The 20926-nt window shown below is 38.4% G+C and overlaps 1 protein-coding gene and 1 pseudogene across 1 annotated transcript in view; both read left to right on the top strand.

Annotated features, from left to right (window-relative positions):
- Nucleotides 1-2792: 2792 nt before the first annotated feature.
- LOC132520209 (small ribosomal subunit protein uS2-like) lies at nt 2793-3880 on the top strand (annotated as a pseudogene).
- Nucleotides 3881-5651: 1771 nt separating this feature from the next.
- NMD3 (NMD3 ribosome export adaptor) overlaps nt 5652-20926 on the top strand; it is a 40590-nt gene continuing 25315 nt past the window's right edge. The window contains exons 1-7 of the mRNA XM_060149207.1: nt 5652-5756; nt 6308-6364; nt 7464-7598; nt 9747-9843; nt 14089-14169; nt 16813-16941; nt 17219-17309. Of these exons, the coding sequence (XP_060005190.1) occupies nt 6321-6364; nt 7464-7598; nt 9747-9843; nt 14089-14169; nt 16813-16941; nt 17219-17309 (577 nt within the window). The 5' untranslated portion in view covers nt 5652-5756; nt 6308-6320. The remainder of the gene's footprint in view (nt 5757-6307; nt 6365-7463; nt 7599-9746; nt 9844-14088; nt 14170-16812; nt 16942-17218; nt 17310-20926) is intronic.

Consider the following 20926-nt stretch of genomic DNA (forward strand, 5'->3'; position numbering starts at 1 on the left):
GTATATCTTCATTACCTTCTTGTTTCTGTTGTTGCTGTTGAGAAGTCTGAAGGTATTCTGATCTTGATCCTCTGTATGTGACCTGTTTTTTTCTACTTGGAAACTTCAAGGATGTTTTCATCACTAGTGTTCTAAGCCTCATGACAATGATCTCTGGTGTGTACCAATTTTTTCCATTTTGATGAGAATACGGTGGATTCTTTCAATCTGTACATTCTTGTCCTTATGTTCTGCAAAAATATTTCTTGTATTATTTCTTCAATAATAATAATTTTTATAATAATTTGGGAAGTTTTTAGGAGGTCATGGTTCAACTAACTGAAAAGTATCCTAAAGTAAATCAGCTACAGAGCCAGACATTTTAGAAAGTGCTTTTTTCTGACATCCAAATTTGCTTACATACACTCCCTGTACATCCTTGGCAACTCCCCTGAAACTCAACTTCAGATGTTATAAAATGCCGACATAGGCAAAGTAAGTTTATTTCTAAACAGTTTTGGCAGGAAAATTCTCCCCATCACCTCCAGACAAGTACAGTTTTCTGTATCTTCCCCATTCTTGCTACAGGAGTGAAATAAAAACCAGAGCACCAAGTATCTTTGAGATCATCTGAGAGGAAGAGGTGAGCAGGCTTTTAGACCAATGAGACACTGACATGGTAGCAAGTACTGAAAAGAAGGATCAGAGCAAAAATGTCAGTTTCATATCCCCCAATTCTTAGTTCATTGGGACCCAGCGCATATAAAGTTTTATTTTTAAAATTTTTATTGGAGTATAGTTGATTTACAGTGTTGTGTTACTTTCTGCTGTACAGCAAAGTGAATCAGTTATACATATGCATATATCAACTCTTATTTAGATTCTTTTCCATATAGGTCATTAGAGTACTGAACTGTACTGTGCTATACAGTAGTCCTTATTAGTTATCTATTTTATATATAGTAGTTTTATTGTTGAAAGTTATTTTGGTGCATCTAAATTTGTTCATGTTTTTTCCTTTGTTCATGTTCTCTTTTATAATATCTATAAAATTTATTTTTGTAAAATATTTCCTCATCTACTACTATAGTAGTTCTCTCCCATCACTAACATCTAAAGCGAGAAGTCCGTGATTACATCTTTGAAAAACTACAGTGGAACATTACAAATTTAATCTCCAATATTTTGCAATTTGCAAAAGTGGGGAAATTTCTCAAGTACTATTATAGTAATTTTATTATTTTATTTTTTCTGTTTTATTTACTGGGATTCTATGTGAGAGTTTATTTGTATTTTTAAAACTTTTTGTTAAGTATAATACACATGCAGACATATGCACGGATGTTATAGGTGAATGAATTTCACAAAATGAAAACTCAAATTTTATTTTGTTTATAATTTCTTTATCTGTAAATTAAGAGTGAAGCAAGATCACAAGTGTGATGTTTCAAATTCTATACATTGGATGTATCAAATACTAACCATTCCTTGCCATTTAACTCAATTGCTGTTAAGGAGCTTCACCTGCGAATAACATAACTGTCCATAACAGCTTTTTATAGTTTACTAAGCACTTCTTTTTGCAGCTTACTAACATTTCTACATACCTTATCTCAATCATTTCTCACAATACTTTATGAGGGACAGATTGTCACATAGTTTTAGAAAGAAGGAACCAACAAGGGCCTACTGTATAGCACAGGGAACTATACTCAATATCTTGTAATAACCTATAATGGAAAAGAATCTGAAAAACAATATATATATATGTTTATATATGAATAACTGAATCACTTTGCTGTCCAACTGAAACTAACACAAAATTGTAAATCAACTACAATATATTTCAATAAAAATTAAAAAAAAAAAGAAGGAAACTAAGGCTCAGAGAGGTGAAGCAACCCCTTGGGGGCAGAGGGTCTATAAGTCGCAAGTTATGGACATGAAGCAAGGCCCTGAGAGTCCAGGTCTAGTATCAATTCTATAGATAAACTGCTTTTGTGTGGTGCATCCCAGATCCCCTTTCAGAAATGAAGGACTTATTCCTCTGAATGGCTTATTCCTTATTCCTGCTGCTGGCAGAAAGCTCTGAGTCTCACCCACTTCTGGGACTGCCTTGGCTGAAGAAGGAAACCTCACCTGAGGTTACGCCTCCTTCCTTGAGCGGTCACATCCAATGACTCATCAATGAACAATGGCCCAGCCCCCTCAAGAAAACCCTCAAGTCATCTCAGCTTCAGAACTTCTGGCATTATGGTTGCTGAGGCCTCCATCAGACTGCAAGGCACCTCGGCTTCTTTCTCTACCCACTTGTGGTTCCCCTCCTTCCTTTGCACAGGTGTTGATTCTAAGTGTACTCCCTAATAAACCTCTCCTGCGCTAATCTCCAACCAATGAGATCTTGATATCCCACACGTGCTATCACATTTGATGGTGTGAAAAAACCACACTCTGCATCTGAAAGTTCTGTGTAGAATTTCAGTGATTAACAGATATGAATGGAGCATTTACTACTTGCTAGGTATTGAAGATATTTAAAATTAACAAAACTCTACTTTTAAAACACTTATTCAGTCTGTCTCCAAGAAAGTTATGTTGTAATCTAAAACAAAACAGATGAAAATCAATATTTATATTTACCTTAATTGGTTGAGAAAGAGATTTTATGGATTCTGATCTAAACTTTTTTTTAATGAGTTTGTGGATGATGAATCTGGTGAAACTGTAACTTCCTAGGAGGTCTGAATTGAAGTTTGTAAAAACAAATGAAAGCTAAGATTCAAATAAGGACAGATATCCTGAATGTAAGGACTATGGTACAAGAGAACACATTTTATCAAGGTGAGATTTGAGGATTAAATAAAAAGTGCAAAATGAGTTTCTCTCAGGTGTAATTTGCCTATATTATCCCACTGTGAGACCAGTCCTAGCAAGGTCATCCTGGTTTGTGGCAGACGTTTAACAGCAAGCACTTACTTCTCACATCTGGAGATCTTAGTACTGAGGGGTGGGAAGTGGGAGGAGAGATATAGGTACGTATTTCATTTATCAAAAGCCTGTGAATCAACTATACTCCAAAAAGAAAAAAAAGCCTGTGGCCTTTCTGCATTAACCAGAGAGGGGTCCACATGGAGGCCTTGTTCTTGGCTCCCCCTTGTAACTTACAGGGAAAATTTCACAATAACCGGAGCCCTTGATGTCCTGCAAATGAAGGAGGAGCGTGTCCTCAAATCCCTCACAGCGGAGCCCACTTAGGCGGCACCAACCTGGCTTCCAAATGGAACAGCACATCTACAAAAGGAAAAGTGATGGCGTTACCTCATAAATCTGAAGAGAACCCGGGAGAAGCTTCTGCCAGCAGCTCGTGCCATTGTCGACATTGAAAACCCAGCAGACGCCAGTGTCATACCCTCCAGGAACGCGGGCCAGCGATCTGTGCTGAAGTTTGCTGCTGCCACGGGAGCCTCTCTGTTGCAGGTGCTCCATCCACTCCTGGCAGCTTCACTAACCGGATCCAGGCAGCCTTCCGCTGTGTGTTGTGCGGTTATCAGGGGTGACCACCAGCCTCACAGAGGCATCTTATGGTCCCTGCGCTGTGTGGACGCTGCCATCCCTTCAGCACGAGGGGAGCTCCTGGCGGGTCTGATGTGGTGGTGCTGGCCTGGGGATTGTGCGCCTGCGCGGCTCCATCTCCGGTGCGCGCTCGTGGGAAGTCAGGTCGTGTCTCTGCTTCTACAGGGATCGTGAAGAGACTGAAAAGGAAGAGCAGGCGGCTGCTGAAAAGGCTGAGACCCCGGAGGAATTTCGGGGTGAATGAGTCGCTCCAGGTCCCGAACTTATTGCTACTCAACCCGAAGTTGCAGACGGGTCTGAAGGCGCAGGTGGCTTCAGCACCTTCTAGCAGCTCCTCCGGAAGGACCGCGGCGCGCAGTCAACCTCTGAAGGCCGGTCTGCCGCCGCTGCTCAGACCACTAAATGGGGAGAGACAACCAGAGTGGTCTCAAAGCTGCTCTTCCACAGACTCTTTTTTTTTTTGGTACGCGGGCCTCTCACTGTTGTGGCCTCTTCCTTTGCGGAGCACAGGGTCCGGACGCGCAGGCTCAGCGGCCATGGCTCACGGGCCCAGCCGCTCCGCGGCATGTGGGATCCTCCCGGACCGGGGCACGAACCCGTGTCCCCTGCATCGGCAGGCGGACTCTCAACCACTGCGTCACCAGGTAAGCCCTTCCACAGACTCTTAAACAGAAGATGGAAATAAGGTCGATGGAAAATAAAGTTTCTTAAAAAAAAAAAAAACCAAAAAATGCCCACGAATAGGAATAGCTGACCTGAGCCTCAGAAGGCTGGCAGCCTGGTATGGTGGTACATGTACACAGAGTTAGACAGACTGTTGTTCAGGTCCTGGTTCTGCCACTTACTTGCTACAGAACTCTCAGCAAATTACCTAGTTTTTTGGAATATCAGCCTCATCTGTAAAACATAAGCTCCATAAGGGCAGGGACCATGTCTTGTGTTGATCCAGTGCCTAACAAGACCGGCACTGTGGCACTTGCTGCCAAATCAAACAGGGTATGGAAGGAGTGTATTGAGAAAGAAAAAAGGAACAGCCCTTGACATTCCGAAGCTGGCCAGTACTCACAGGTAGGCCAGCAAAGGAAGATTATTTCCTGTAGGACCTGCCAGTTGGTTTGAAAGGCTGTGTGCTTAGGAATGTGACAGGTTATGTCAGGGTCAGATCCTGAAGGGTCCTTTTTCTATGCAGAGAAACTGGAAATAATCCAGAGTGGAGACCATTGAAGGATTAAAAGCAGGGGAGAGTAATAAATCAAATTTGCATTTTAGAAGGATGGATTGGAGTGTGGAAATAAGGAGAAGGAATGGGAGACTACTTAAGTACCCTACGCAAGAAATGGGAGGCCTTCTTTAATGACCTTCTATAAGGCGACCTTGCTTATTTCTTGAAATTTGGGGCGAGAAGACAGAAAAAGAATATGGTTGCACTCTTCAAATATTTGAAATTCTGTCATAAGAAAGTGATTAGACTCTTTCTGAGCTGCTCTAGGATCAAGGTATAAAGTCATAAGGAAATATTAAGTGCACTATGGGGAAACACATTCTAATAATTAGAGTGGTCTGAAAATAACATAGACTTCTTCACAAATAGTTATTTCTTATATTTCTTTCATCTATTCAACAAATATTCCTTGGAGCAGTTAGGATGTGGCAGGCATTAGGCATATAACGGTGAACAAAATAGACAAAGGCACTGCCCTCGATGGAGGTTACTGTAATTTTTGTCCAATGTGGTACCGTTTATAGATAACTTTTATATAATCATTTAAACAAGAAGCAAGCTCCCAATAGGGGTATCTAAAAAGTGGCTCTGAGTGAACTCTGGCCAAGAAGATCGGGAAGGACGATAACCAAATAGAAGAGTTGTAAAGTCTGTGTGAGTCTCAGGCGCCACAGGACGAGAGAGCCAGAGAGCCCGCTGCCTCCTCTCCCTCATCTTTTCCACCAGCCTGGCCTCCGCCCCGCCCCGCCCCGCCCCGCCCCGCCCCGCCCTGCCCTCTCCGCCCTCCGCTCGCCAGCACCCTCCCCTTTCTTGGTCCCCCACACGCCGCTGTGATTCGCGCTGTCGGCCCGCGAGATTTCGAGCTATTCTCTCGCGAGATCTTCAGTGTACTGGAGTCAGCTGTGGTGGCCGCTGACTAGGCGGTAGGAGCTGCTCCTGCTGCGGTTTTTCGGCACATCTGGGTCTGGCCCAGAGGCGGTAAGTAGGTTCTGGGGGCCGAGACCCGGCTTGCAGTCGTGCGGGGTCCCTAAGGAGAGAGGGGGACGGACTCCCTGGGCTCGGGCTTCCTCGGGCCGCGTGCGCGGAGCGTGTGTGCCGCCGGCGGAGCGCGCGTGAGGTCTCACCCGCGAGGTGCGGGGTCGGAGTGGGGTGGTGGGTGGCCCGCAGGTGCGGTGACACCGCCCGCGGACTCTTACAGTGAGGTTCGAGGCACGCCCGCGGCAGCGGTGAGGGCGTGGGGTGTCCGGTGCGGCCCCGGCCCCCTCTGGCCCCTCCTTGGGTTCGCCGGGGTTGGCGCCCAGGTGCCGCCTGGGGTCAGCGCGCAGTTTAGTGGCTCGAGGGTCTTGCAGACGGGAACCTCCGGAATTCGCTTCTTTGTGTTATTAAAGAAATTATTTCTTCCAAAGGTTCCAGGTGGAATTGGTTTTTCTTATTTGCGGCTTTACGAAGCTTGGCTGCCTTATTCAGAGAGGCAGAAGGAAGATGAGTAATAGATGTCTTAAATCTTACTATTCTCTCTCTTTTTAAAATCAGGATATACAGAAAAATGGAGTATATGACGGAACCCGCGAAGCACACACCTGGACACATGTGAGTCGCGTCCCTTTTCCCCCATCCCTCTTAAGTTTAAAAATGTTAAAAGTGACTCTTTGAAACTTACTGTGGGGAAAGCTTTTCTTTGCGGGGTGGGGTCGGGGGGGATTCTTCTGTCTTAAGTGGGAAAAATGAAAAGCCTTGTTTCCTGAGAAAAACGAGTTCATTTTTCGCTGGGAAGTTTGTGGTAGTAAATACTGGTTTAAGAATGTTAAAATATTCACTGTACATTCTTCTATGTTGGCATCAGCCATTGACTTTTAAATTTAAGGTAATTAAAATGTAATAAAATTATGTATTCATTTGTTCTGTGTACTACCCACATTTCAAGTCCTCAGTAGTCACATTTGCCTGGTGGTTACCATAGTGGACATCAGAGGTTATAGAACTTTTCATTCTGGGTAACGTCAATGATTCTTAAACATTTTGTGTTCCCAGTACACCTAGGGTTAGGACACTCCCATCATAGTGAGTCACTAGACATGATACTCTTTCCATCCTCTAAAAATTTTTCTCCTTTGGGTTAATGTTTACATTTTGGCAGTCCCTGTGCTATACTGAGGCTTAAAAAAAAATTTGCCTTTGGACTATAAAGCTGTCTGATGATTACTATTAGCAGTTATTTTGCCTCTCTAGACCCTTTGTACATCGGCCATATTTTGAGGCTTTTTGGAATTGCGGCCATCCTTGGTTTTTTTCCGCCTCAATAATCCAAGGTTTTTTAATCTACTGCATCTTTGAAGTCAGTTTTTTAAAAAGGGCAAAGATATTATGGCCTAACTTGAAGGCTTTGGTTTGTTTTTTATTTTTTTATTATTATTTTTTGTCGAAGTATAGTTAATTTTTCAGTGTTGTGTTAGTCTCTGGTGTACAGCAATGTGATTCAGTTACATATATTTTTTATATTCTTTTCCATTATTGTTTATTACAGGTTATTGAATATAGTTACCTGTGCTATACAGTGGGACCTTGTTGTTTATCTCTTTTATATATAGTATTATAGTTTGTATCTGCTACTCCCTGTTTGATAGTTTTTTAATTTAACCTGTGCACTTATGAAATCTAATTTGAAAAACGTATGCTTTGTTTATTTAAGCTTGTGCTGCGATTGCGGTGTCCCGATCAGTCCAAATCCTGCCAATATTTGTGTGGCTTGTCTGCGAAGTAAAGTAGATATCAGCCAAGGCATTCCGAAACAAGTCTCTGTATCTTTCTGCAAACAGTGCCAAAGGTACGGTGTGGTACTATTTTATCCTGCTTAAAGTTGAAATTTGTATGTGGGAGAGCCCCAGGATATACTGACAATATTTTAAGAGTGTTAAGATATTCACTGTACATTCTTCTAGATTGGCATCAGCCATTGGCCATATGTGGCTTTTTAAGTTTAAAGTAATTAAAATGTAATAAAATTAAGTATTCAGTTCTGTCTGCTACCCACATTTCAAGTCCTCAGTAGTCACATGTGCCTGGTGGTTACCATAGTGGACATCAGAGGTTATAGAACTTTCATTTTGGATAACGGCAATGATTCTTAAACATTTTGTGTTCCCAGTACACCTAGGGTTATGACACTCCCATAATAGTGAATCACTAGACATGATACTCTTTCCATCCTTTAAAAATAACATGCGATAAGATATATGTAATGAAGTGCATGTAATTGAGATTTAAGTTTTATTTATGTTGGCCTAGTTAGAGATTTTAGAATTGGCAATTTTGTAGGGTTCTTTTCTATTTTTCTCTGCTAATTTGGTAAAGTTAGTGCAAAGGTATTTGAATCTGTTCTTTTTCTGTTAAGAGATTAATAGGTTTGATGTATACAATTAATAGATACAAGTTTATGTTTTTAAGGGTGAGAGCAGATTTTAAAGACATATTACTATTAATTACCATGAAGCTTTTGTTTTCCGCTTCAGTCATTTAGAAGCCATGTATGATAAAAAGCACCTTATTTTTTAAGTAATTTAGTGGTGTGTTTTAAATTAAAAATCATGTATTAATGTTCCCATGTAACTAAAATGACTATAGCTGATGGAAAAACAGCTCAGTATATCATATCTAGGATGGTCTGAAATGAAGACTGGATTTTAAGGCAGACTTCTTCTGAAAGTTATTCCTTTTATGTTTTCTTTAGTCGTTGGCATGAACAGCTTATGTCTAGGAGGCCATTGAGTAATACAAAACTACCCATTGAAACTACCCATAAAATTATATGCTTGTGATTTCCCAAATGGGTTAGGACTCTAGTGGCTCTTAACTTTTTTGGGAGGGAGGGGTTCATGAATCCCTTTAAGAATTTAAAAACTACATCTTCCCAGAAAAATACATAAAACAAAGACATGAAACTTGTGTACTGTTTCAGGGAGTTTATAGTTTGTAAGCTTGGCAGGTGTGAGGCTTAATCTATAATAAATATTCGCTATTAAGAGTATCGGTGGAAAAAAAACACTGGACAAAGAATCAGGAGACCCAGTTTATCTTGAATTTCTCACAAACTAGCTCTTTGATACTCTTGGCCACTTCACCTCTCTAAGCCTTAATTTCCTCATCAGAATGAAGGGGCTTTATTAGATGATATACGAAGCCCTTTCTAACTCCAAAAACATGCTTATAACATGTTTTTTTTCAGTGAAACTTTAAAAGTGAAATATATATATAAATAATTTTTTTCAGTGAAACTTTAAAAGTGAAAATCAGACTATTTACTTAACAAGTAAGGAAAAAAAAGCATTCACATAATACATTTAGAAGTATTAATTTATTGAGCATTTGCTGTATGCTAGGCACTGTCCTAAGTCCTGAGCTGACTGGGCTAAAAAACTTAAAGTACATACATAAGGGATTTCAATTTTAATTTAGTCAGGTTTTATATAAGATTTTAAATTTTACAATTTAAAATTTGAAAAGGGACTTTGAAGTAGATAAATAGTCTGAGGTATTATTGATACATAGTATTAGGTACTAATTTACCTTTTTTGTGTGTGAGAAATAAGCAGTTCTTAAGCATTTTAGATGTACATTATAAACCATTTTAATGCTATTTGGAGGTGATTTTTTCACCTGTGTTTCAAAGTATAGCTTCAAGGAACACTGGGGCATTTTGTCATCCTCACTGGAATGCTTATTGGTGCTTGAAGTAATAAGACCTTTTAATAAGTTATTTCAGATTGACTTTCTTAAATACTCAGAATTTTATCTTTTTAACTAAATTACTTGTCTAACCGAAAGTTTTCTGGAACTTCTAAAATATATTTTGGTTAAGTGCCTCAGATCAACCTTGGGTATTATTAATTTAATAATCATTGTTACGTCTGCATATTCACGTGGAATTTTTTTTTTTTTTCTGAGAGATCCTGAATTTCAATATATTTTCTCTCAGATATTTCCAGCCACCAGGAACTTGGGTACAATGTGCATTAGAATCTAGGGAACTTCTTGCTTTATGTTTGAAAAAAATCAAAGCCCCTCTGAGTAAGGTAGGTCAAATAGCTAAAATCAGTTTTTGTGGGGGGTTCTGTGTGTGTGTGTGTGTGTGTGTGTGTGTGTTTAATCTCTCATTTTCAGATAATCCTTGTTTGAGTAGATTTTCCAAAATAACTTTTAAATGCTACTGTTGGTAAGCACACTACTACAAATGCTGTTTTCATTTTTAAAGTTGTATATATTCTTTTTTAATGGAAATGAAAATCTTTTTGCTTTAGAATCAAATTTTTTTCATTCATTATTTGAGAACCTCTTATGTGCAATAATCTTTACTGAAAATGTTTATATAAAGCCATTGCTAAACATAATTTGGAGGCTATAGTATTAGGGCTATGGTATTCGGTTTTAAAAAATTTTTCGTTACTGCTCTGCAAAGAAAATATTTGTGCCTATTACTTAAAGTCAGGGTATAAACATCTTCAGAAAACAAATAGGGTTTGTTAGTGTAGTTAGGCTCTCTACATAACACTTTCAGTTTTCTTTATGCTAAACTTTATGACTTATTTCCATCAGGTATATTTGTAATTGAAATGGCTCTTTTGGTTTGACGAGCTTCAGATTCTCTTAAAACTCTGATAAAATTACATGTAAGAGTTCTTTGAAGTTTCTCCCTTTATTTTCCTTGTTTTTTCTCCCTGGAATTTGTATCAGTCAAATATTGGCCCTACTAGCTGAAAACTTTGCCTTTTTGCCCTTGTATTGTTTTTAATCTTTTTTTCCCTGTGTTCCTGACAGTTTCTTTTATCTTCCAGTTTTTGTATTAATTTTCTTTCAGTAGTAATATTTTAAGTTTAGAGTTTTTAATGTTCTTGATACAGTCTGTTGAATATTTCTGAAGGTTTAATAATATGCTGTTATTGTTTTTTACTTTCCTTCTGTTCCCTGATTTGTCTTAGTTTTTTTTTTTTTTTCCTGGAGTCAGTTTTTGTGTAATTTGGTCTTTTGTTTTCATACTTCAGGCTTTTGTCAGATGTTCATTAATAATTCATTAGCATTCAACAGATGTTTATTAACTCAACTCTGTGCCAATCTACTTTTGGTGTTAGGGATATGGAAGTGAATGAGAGAGACAAAATCCCTGTCTTAGAGAGCTTTTATTTTAGTTGAAGGGGAGGGTGTAGAGTAGTCAATGAACAAAATAAATAGGTATATTAAGAGGTATAAATTCTGTGGAGGAAAAAGCCAGAACTGTGCAGGGAAGAGTTGCAATTTAAAATAGAATGGTTAGGGGAGGCCTCATTGATAAGGTGATACTTGAATAAACATTAAAGGCAGTAGGGGAGGGAGCCACAATCTGGAGGAGAAGAGCATTATGGGTAGACAAAACAAGTGTAGAGGCCAAAGGCAGGAGAATACCTGTGTGGTTAGAGTGGAGTGGGGAGGGAAAAGTAATTGGGGATGAAGCCAGGGAAGGCATGGAAAGTCAGTAGGTCAGGCCTTGTAGGCCCTTTTGAGGCCTGGTTTTTACTGAGTATAGTGGGTATAGAGCAGGGGTCCCCATCCCTCAGGTCGCGGACAGGTACTGGTCGGTGGCCTGTTAGGAACTGAGCCGCATAGCAGGAGGTGAGCAGCGGGGGTGGGTGAGTGAGCAAAGCTTCATCTGCTCCCCGTTGCTCCCCATTGCTGGCATTACCGCCTGAACAACCGCCCCACCCCCCACCCCCGTCTGTGGAAAAATTGCCTTCTGTGAAACCGGTACCTGGTGCCAAAAAGGTTGGAAGGTTGGGGACCGCTGGTATACAGGGTATAGGGCAGAATAGTGAGATGAATGATTTACAGTTTATCAGCTTCCTTCTGGCTGTGTTTAGAATAGATGTGAGGGGCATGGGCACCTTTAGGAAGCGATTGTAGTAGTCATGAGAAATGATATTTGGATCAGTAGTAGAGGAAGTGAGAAGTGGATGGACAGGTTCTGGCTGTATTTTGAAGGTAGTCAGTAGGATTTACTCATGAAGCTGGATGTATGTTTATGAGTTGGAATAGTCAAGGGTGACTTCCATGGTTCTTAACTTGATCAGTCAGAGGAGGGAGTTACTGATAGTGAAGTAGGAAAGACTTTAAGAGGAGCAGGTCAGGGGACTTCCCTGGTGGTCCAGTGGGTAAGACTCCTTGTTCCCAATGCAAGGGGCCCAGGTTGAATCCCTGGTCAGGGAACTAGGTCCCGCATGCGTGCAGCAGCTAAGAGTCCGCATGCCACAACTAAGACCTGGCACAGCCAAAATAAATAATAAATAAATAAATAAAATTTAAAAAAAAAAGAGGAGCAGGTCAGGCAGGAGAGATCAAAGCTCATCTCAAAGTGGTGCTTAGATGTCCATTAGACATGGAAGTAGAAATAGTGGGGAGCTGGATAAATGAGCAAGGGAGTGGTCCAGACCAGAGATAATAAATTTGGGGTGTGACGGTATTTAAAGCTATAATATTAGATGAGATTTCCTAGAGAGTTTAGAGAAAGGGAGAAATTTCAGGACTGAATCCTGGGATCCTTTAATGATAAAAGTTTGAGAAGATGAGAAAAAAAATCAGTCATTACTTCTAATTAGCTGCAGGGAGAGCAATATATATAATCAGGAGATCTAGAAGGTGAAGGGAATGTTCAGGAAAGAGATTGAGGATTTTGGAGGATTTTTGTTAGTGAATGTTGAATTCCAGAGGCCAGTAAAAGGTTTTCAGGATTTGGGGAGGAGTGTTAGATGGGATAGAAAAGGGCATATGTGGGCTTACCTGGTGGTGCAGTGGTTGAGAGTCCACCTGCTGATGCAGGGGACACGGGTTTGTGCCCCGGTCTGGGAAGATCCCACATGCTGCAGAGCGGCTGGGCCCGTGAGCCATGGCCACTGAGCCTGCGCGTCCGGAGCCTGTGCTCCGCAATGGGAGAGGCCACAACAGTGAGGCCTGCGTACCGCAAAAAAAAAAAAAAAAGAAAAGGGCATATGTGGAACCATATGGAGATCGGAGTGTGGGAGATGAGGGAGTGACTGAGGTAATAGTAAAGAAGAATTAAAGGGCTCGATAAGATGGATTATTCCTGGTTGTCTGAGGACAGATGGTGTGGTAAGGCTGAGGAATGGGGAATGCAGATGGAGGCTGAGGGAGTAAGAAGCTCTCTGTCACGCTCTGTACGTGGTGTCGCTTGTTGACTACTAGGCTTTGCTTTAGGGAACCAGTCGAATGAGGAGGGTTTTACTCTGGACGGCTGTACCTATACTAGCTTATCTGGTTCTCACCAGAAAGGTCTTGATAAAATTATCTGCCTGCTCATGTCTCCCAAATCTGTTATCTACAGCTCAGATTTCTCCATAGAGCTCCAGACCAAATAGATATCTCACTATCCACTGAACAGCTTCACTTGGATATCTTAGATAAATCCTCATAAACTTAAATGTCTGAAACCAAATATAGCACATCCCTCCCCATTTAATCTGTTTTTTATTTGTGTCAGAAAAATAGTGTTACCTAGATGCCCAAGCTGGATACTTGACCATCATTCTAGAATCTTCTTTTCTTCCTTCCTATATCCAGTTATTATTAAATCCTATAGATTTTATCTCCTAAATAGCTCTTGGCTTGGATCTTTCTGCTGCTGTTATTTCTGACCCCTCAGTTCAGGTCAGCTACAACTCCTGCCCAAATTATTGAAACAACCTCCATTTTTGTTCTCCCACCCCCTTCCTCAAAACACCCATTTTAGCCATATTGAGCTGCATTCAATTTGTCACATATGGCAACCTGTTTCTGGCCTCTGCTGATTTAGCAGTGAGTTACCATTGTGGATTCAGTATTCAGTGCATGAGACTCCTTGTAATGAATGTTCATTCTTTTTTTTTTTAAGCCACATACATATTATAGTGAGAATAATAAAAGTAGAAACCTTTGTTCATGAGATTTCTAGTAGATGATGAGGTCATCAAGTCTTTGTTTTCTTCTAAAAAGTGTAATTTCCATTCAAAAAACTGTATACTGTTTTTAGGGGAAAGGAGTTTTTTTCTATGCAAGTATTTTAATTTTTGCTTGAATTATACCAGTTTCATTAATATAGTCATTAGATTTTCCCTTTATTTGCTGTTTTTTTTGCCATACCTCTGATGATAACTTTTTTTTTTTAAACTGGTGATGTTGGGTAGATTAATCATGGATTCCTTAAGCATCTATGAAATCTGTTTATTAATGAGTTATTCTCTCATTTCTTTTCTCCTCAGAGGGGAACTTACGTTTCTTTTTGTTTGTGTTTTGTTAAGGTACGGCTTGTAGATGCAAGCTTTGTTTGGACTGAGCCCCATTCTAAGAGACTTAAGGTTAAACTAACTATTCAGAAAGAGGTAAGCTATACATAATTTTCTCAGCATGGTTTAAAGTATAGGTAGGATAAGGAGACAAAAGACCTGTATGCAGAAAATTATAAGACACTGATGAAAGAAATTAAAGATGATACAAATAGATGCAGAGATATACCATGTTCCTGGATTGGAAGAATCAACATAGTGAAAATGACTCTACTACCCAAAGCAATCTACAGATTCAATGCAATCCCTATCAAACTACCACTGGCATTTTTCACAGAGCTAGAACAAAAAATTTCACAATTTGTATGGAAACACAAAAGACCCCGAATAGCCAAAGCAATCTTGAGAAAGAAAAATGGAGCTGGAGGAATCAGGCTCCCTGACTTCAGACTATACTACAAAGCTACAGTAATCAAGACAGTATGGTACTGGCACAAAACCAGAAAGATAGATCAATGGAACAGGATAGAAAACCCAGAGATAAACCGACGCACATATGGTCACTTTATCTTTGATAAAGGAGGCAGGAATGTACAGTGGATTGTATAGTGAATGTACTGCCTCTTCAATAAGTGGTGCTGGGAAAACTGGACAGGTACATGTAAAAGTATGAGATTAGAACACTGCCTAACACCATACACAAAAATAAGCTCAAAATGGATTAAAGACCTAAATGTAAGGCCAGAAACTATCAAACTCTTAGAGGAAAACATAGGCAGAACACTCTATGACATAAATCACAGAAAGATCCTTTTTGACCCACCTCCTACAGAAAGGGAAATAAAAACAAAAATAAACAAATGGGACCTAATTAAACTTCAGAGGTTTTGCACAGCAAAGGAAACCATAAACAAGACCAAAAGACAACCCTCAGAATGGGAGAAAATATTTGCAAATGAAGCAACTGACAAAGGATTAATGTCCAAAATTTATAAGCAGCTCATGCAGCTCAATAACAAAAAACAAACAACCCAATCCAAAAATGGGCGGAAGACCTAAATAGACATTTCTCCAAAGAAGGTATACAGACTGCCAACAGTTCGTGAAAGAATGCTCAACATCATTAATCATTAGAGAAATGCAAATCAAAACAACAATGAAGTATCACCTCACACCAGTCAGAATGGCTATCATCAAAAAATCTAGAAACAATAAATGGTGGAGAGGGTGTGGAGAAAAGGGAACACTCTTGCATTGCTGGTGGGAATGTGAATTAGTACAGCCACTATGGAGAACAGTATGGAGGTTCCTTAAAAAACTACAAATAGAACTACCATATGACCCAGCAATCCCACTACTGGGCATATACCCTGAGAAAACCAAAATTCAAAAAGAGTCATGTACCAAAATATTCATTGCAGCTCTATTTATAATAGCCCGGAGATGGAAACGACCTAAGTGTCCATCATCGGATGAATGGATAAAGAAGATGTGGCACATACATACAATGGAATATTACTCAGCCATAAAAAGAAACGAAATTGAGCTATTTGTAATGAGGTGGATAGACCTAGAGTCTGTCATACAGAGTGAAGTAATTCAGAAAGAGAAAGACAAATACTGTATGCTAATGCATATATATGGAATTTAAGGAAAAAAAATGTCATGAAGAACCTAGGGGTAAGACAGGAATAAAGACACATACCTACTAGGGAATGGACTTGAGGATATGGGGAGCGGGAAGGGTAAGCTGTGACAAAGCGAGAGAGTGGCATGGACATATATACACTACCAAATGTAAGGTAGGTAGTGGGAAGCAGCCGCATAGCACAGGGAGATCACCTCGGTGCTTTGTGACCCCCTGGAAGGGTGGGTTAGGGAGGGTGGGAGGGAGGGAGACTCAAGAGGGAAGAAATATGGGAACATATGTATATGTGTAACTGATTCACTTTGTTATAAAGCAGAAACTAGCACACTATTGTAAAGCAATTATACTCCAATAAAGATGTAAAAAAAAAAAGTATAGGTAGGAAAATGAGGGGCTATTGGTAAATTATGTTATGACTTGAACAGCTTAAAAGGAAACAAATGCACTCTTAATTTTAACCCTTTGTTTTCTTTTGGATCATCTGCACAGATGATCAGGTTGATAGTAAGCAGCCATTGTTCATGATAGTGGGCTAAGTTAATCTTCTCAAAGTCATTTTTATTTGGAATAAGATTGAAGTAAAAACATGAGCTAAGGCAGTGCTTCTCAAACTTGGCTGATCATTTGACTCACAGTGACTGAATCAAACTGGATTCAATTGGATGTAAGATCCAGGAATCTATTAAAGCTTCCCAGGTGATTTCTGATGATTGCCTATGTTTGGGGACAATTAAATTAAGGAATGTCTTCTTTTTTGAGAGTTTTCTTGGTCTCCTAAGGAAGAACTTTATACACACACACGCATGTACATGAATATATAGCTATTAAAATTCTTCAAAAAATATCCTTACAACACTTCAACTAAAGGTAAATTTGAAATGTTAATCTAATAAATCCCATGAATTAAACCTATATATCTTTCTTGAAATAGTATGACTTACGATTTTAAATGTAACTCATTTGTTGTTGATTTCCTCAAAGCATTCATGGAAGAAGATTTTAAATTAAATATTGAAGGATCTTCTTTTAAGAAAACTATGTTATTAAACAGAAAGGAAAGAATGAAGGAGTGTGATTGTTTTCTTCGTCAGGTGATGAATGGTGCTATCCTTCAGCAAGTGTTTGTGGTGGATTATGTTGTTCAGCCCCAGATGTGTGGAGATTGCCACAGAGTGGAAGCTAAGGATTTCTGGAAGGCTGTGGTTCAAGTCAGGCAAAAGGTAATGAGAGAAAGATGATGTGTGAATCCTCTATCTTGTATTTCATCTTTGTTGGTTATAAATAGCGAGTAAAACTTTCTCCTTTCCCCTCTTTCCAAATCGTTCAGGCAGTAAGGATATTCCAGGTCTCTGGGGCATTCACCTTTCGAAAGAGATCACTGCCACATTTTAGATAATCTTTAAAGGTTGTTTTTGTTTTAAAAATCAGTGTCCTATATCTGTAGATGGCTTTTTTTTTGCATTTCATTTATTAATCCAATAATGCATTTATGTTTAGACCTTGCACAAAAAAACTTTCTACTATCTGGAACAGTTGATTTTGAAATATGGCATGTACCAGAATACACTTCGTATCAAAGACATTCATGGTGAGTTAAAATTTAAAGCATTTGAAATGATGTCAGAATTTTATTGCAGCTATCCTAAGGAGTCTTTTATCTTTACTGATAGTATCTAGAATAGTACTGTCCAAAAGAAATTCCTGTTAGGAAGAAAGAAATCTTAGCTCTTTATCTGCACTGTCCAACCAGTTTGGTAGCCTCTAGCCATATGTAGCTATTGAATATTTGAAATGTGGTTAGTGCAACTGGGGAGCTGAATTTTTAATTTTTTTCTATTTTAATTGAAATTTACACTAAATAGCTACCAGATGAGTAAACCAGTAACTACATTAATAGAATGTAAAGTGGTATGATAGAAATTCATCAAAAACTTATTTTATGTAGAGGTCAGTTTTCTGATTGAAAGAAAATTATTTTTGAGATCTGTGAGTTGTAATATTTTTGTTTTTCATATGCCTAGCGGCATTTGTGCTGGGTACATTAAATCAAAAGGCTAAACTCAGTAATAATAAATAGTGATATACAAATGATATAATTAGATTTCTTGAAGATGGAATTTTAAAATATGTAATTTCATAATGGCTCCTCACAGCGTGTTCTGTCTTAGCACTTACTATTGATGTAGCACACTTTTATATACTAGCCGATGGATAAATATTTCTTTAATAATAGAAAAAATAAATATTCTTTAGCAAACTCTTAAGTCTCTTGCTAAAAGTTAATATTTTTAGTTGTAGGACATGTGTATAATTTTCCTGGTTGTTAAAGTACAGGTTTAGAGATAGCTATTCTTGAAGGAATGACCAAATTCTTGTACTACTTATTTTAAAAGTGTAAGCTCCTCTGTTACTTACTGATCTGTTAGTCATTTATCTCATATGTCTTGAGGAAAGTAATTAGAAGTGTGATTTTAGGTCCTTAAATGGGAAGAAATGAATATCAGTTATGTCACCTGGAGAAAATCTTTTAAGCTTTGTATCTGATTTGAGTGCATTACCACTATAAGGTTAACAGTCTAAATTTGTAAAACATAGTTTGCTGAATACTTATTGTGGGGAAGGTACTTTGCAGCCTGTTTAACATGGTGCCTGGATATTTGTGGCTAGCCATCAGGCAAAAATACACCTTTGTTCTGAGTAACTTTGTTTTGAGTAACTTTTGGGGATTAGGGTATCCTAATATTCTAACAAAGGAAGCAGAAAACTCTGATTATCGTTCATCACCAGGGCAGAAATGTCCTTACACAGAATTTTTTGTAGCAAAAGACTTGGATACATTCTGGTACATACCTTTGCAGTCACTTTAAAAATCAAAAATGCTGGAAGTTTAACAATCCTTTTTTTCATCCAGAGGAATTAATCTATGTTTTTCCCCCTACTGGTTCTTGATTTGATGTAAATGAATCTTTTGTTTGTTTGCTTGTTTGTTTGTAACTTTGTTTTTAAAATCATAACAATTGTAAAAATTTAAACAGAAGTATATATGAATAAAGGACCTCTGTCCCATTTATCCACTTGTTATTCCCAGATGTAGCCCCTTAAAACAAGGTATTACAATGTGTACTCTGTATATGAATTGTGATAGCATTGGTTTTCCCTCATATATGAGACTGTTCTGTAATATTCTGTGACTTGCCATCTTAATATATTTAGAAACATTTCCATGTCATTGTATATAATCCTATTTTATTATTTTTAACCACTATGGTTGTGTATTTGTTAATCAGTATGTTTTTAATTATTTAGTTGTTTCCTATTAACTGGTTTACAAGATGCTCTAGTTTTTTTTGCTGCTACAAACAGTACTGTAATAAACATCCTTATGTTTGTGCATAATGGTTTTTCTGTGGGACTGAGTTCAGGAATTGAAATTACTAGACAAAAGTATGCAAATGTTAAATTTTATATATGTGCTGCTAGATTGTTTTCCAAAATGGTGCCAGCTTACAGTCCAATCACTTGTGAGAATTTCTGTTTTTCCAAACACTTGCCAGCACTGCATAAGATTGTATTGGACTTTCTAATTTTTGCTGTTCTGATGAAGAGAATAAAGGCATCTTGTTTTTATTTTCATTTCCTTGATTACTAATGAGGGTTAACATTTTCATATGTACTGGCCATTTATGTTTATCTAATGTGAATTGTCTGTTCTGCATATATCTGTTTTTTCCTTACATATTTTGTGTCTGTTATTTAGTATATCAATCTCATTACGTGTGTGTGTATTACATATATAGAGAGAGGAGCATGCAGAGCATGTGTTTGAGTGTGAGCCTGAGAGAGCATATACTTTCTTACAATGTCTCATGTCTTTTATCATCTAAATTTTTCTTTTTTCTTTTTTTTTTTTTGTGGTACGCGGGCCTCTCACTGTTGTGGCCTCTCCTGTTGCGGAGCACAGGCTCCAGTCGCTCAGGCTCAGCAGCCATGGCTCACAGGCCCAGCCGCTCCGCGGCATGTGGGATCTTCCCGGACCGGGGCACGAAGCCGTGTCCCCTGCATCAGCAGGCAGACTCTCAACCACTGCGCCACCAGGGAAGCCCTAAATTTTTCATTTTTTAGTTTTGTATAGCTATGGCTTATGACTTTCTGTCTTACATAGGAAAGTTTTTTATACTCCAAAGATATTTTTAGAAAGTAAATTTCTGTTTTACTTTTGGATCTTTAATCTTACCTGGTAAGCGTTTTTCCCAGAAAGTTAACTTGCATTGTCTCAATACTTACCTACCGAGTAGTCTGTCCTTTCCCCACTGATTTGAAATATCTCTTTTCTTATATATACTAAATTCCTTTGTACACATGGCTCAGTTCTGGTTTATTTTGTCCCACTGCTTTTATTACAGTATGTAAATTATACTTTATAGTATGTGCCCTTTTATTAATTCTTTTGTAAACCTTGGTTGATAGTGAGTAAGAGCATGGATTTTGGAACCAGATTTTGTGAATTTGAATCTCTGTCCCACGAGTTTTTTGCTGTGTGACCTTAGGCAAGTTATTTAACTTCTCTGAGCGTCAGTTTTCGCATTAATAGAATAGAGAGGATGATAATAACACTACCTCATAGGATTATAGTGAGGATTAAATAATTTGTGTAAAGCACTTAGAACTGTGCCTGGTGCATAATCATGTTTATTTAGTTCTTTTCTGTATTTCAGTGACATGTTATTGTTTTCATCGTGAAGATTTTGAATGTTTCTAGTTTTTTTGGACTATTCTATGCTTTTTATTATTGTGGATGGCAACTGTTTTCATTATATTTTCTAAGTGATTATTGCTAGTATTTTGGAAATGTTGATTTTGTATGTTGATCTTTCTGAAATTTCTTAATCACTAATAGTTTACATTATATTCTTGTCATATACATGATAATTTACTAGGTAAATTATTATCTGTACACAATGATAGTTTTATTTCTTCCTTTGCAGTATTATTCCCTCTTTTTTTCCCCTTTGGCTAGGAGTGGAGAATAGCATTGAGTGGTAATGTATCAGGCATTACCATCTTTCTGTGTTTCACCCCTAAATAGAATATTTGTTGAGATTTCTATCTGATACATATGCATACAAAGTTATATTTAAACTGTTCTGTCCCATCATGCTATCAGTTACATTAGTGACATTGAAACAGTTGGAGTTTTCCCCTCTT

The sequence above is a fragment of the Lagenorhynchus albirostris genome, chromosome 5 (genome assembly GCF_949774975.1).
Source record: "Lagenorhynchus albirostris chromosome 5, mLagAlb1.1, whole genome shotgun sequence".
Classification (NCBI taxonomy): Eukaryota; Metazoa; Chordata; class Mammalia; order Artiodactyla; family Delphinidae; genus Lagenorhynchus; species Lagenorhynchus albirostris.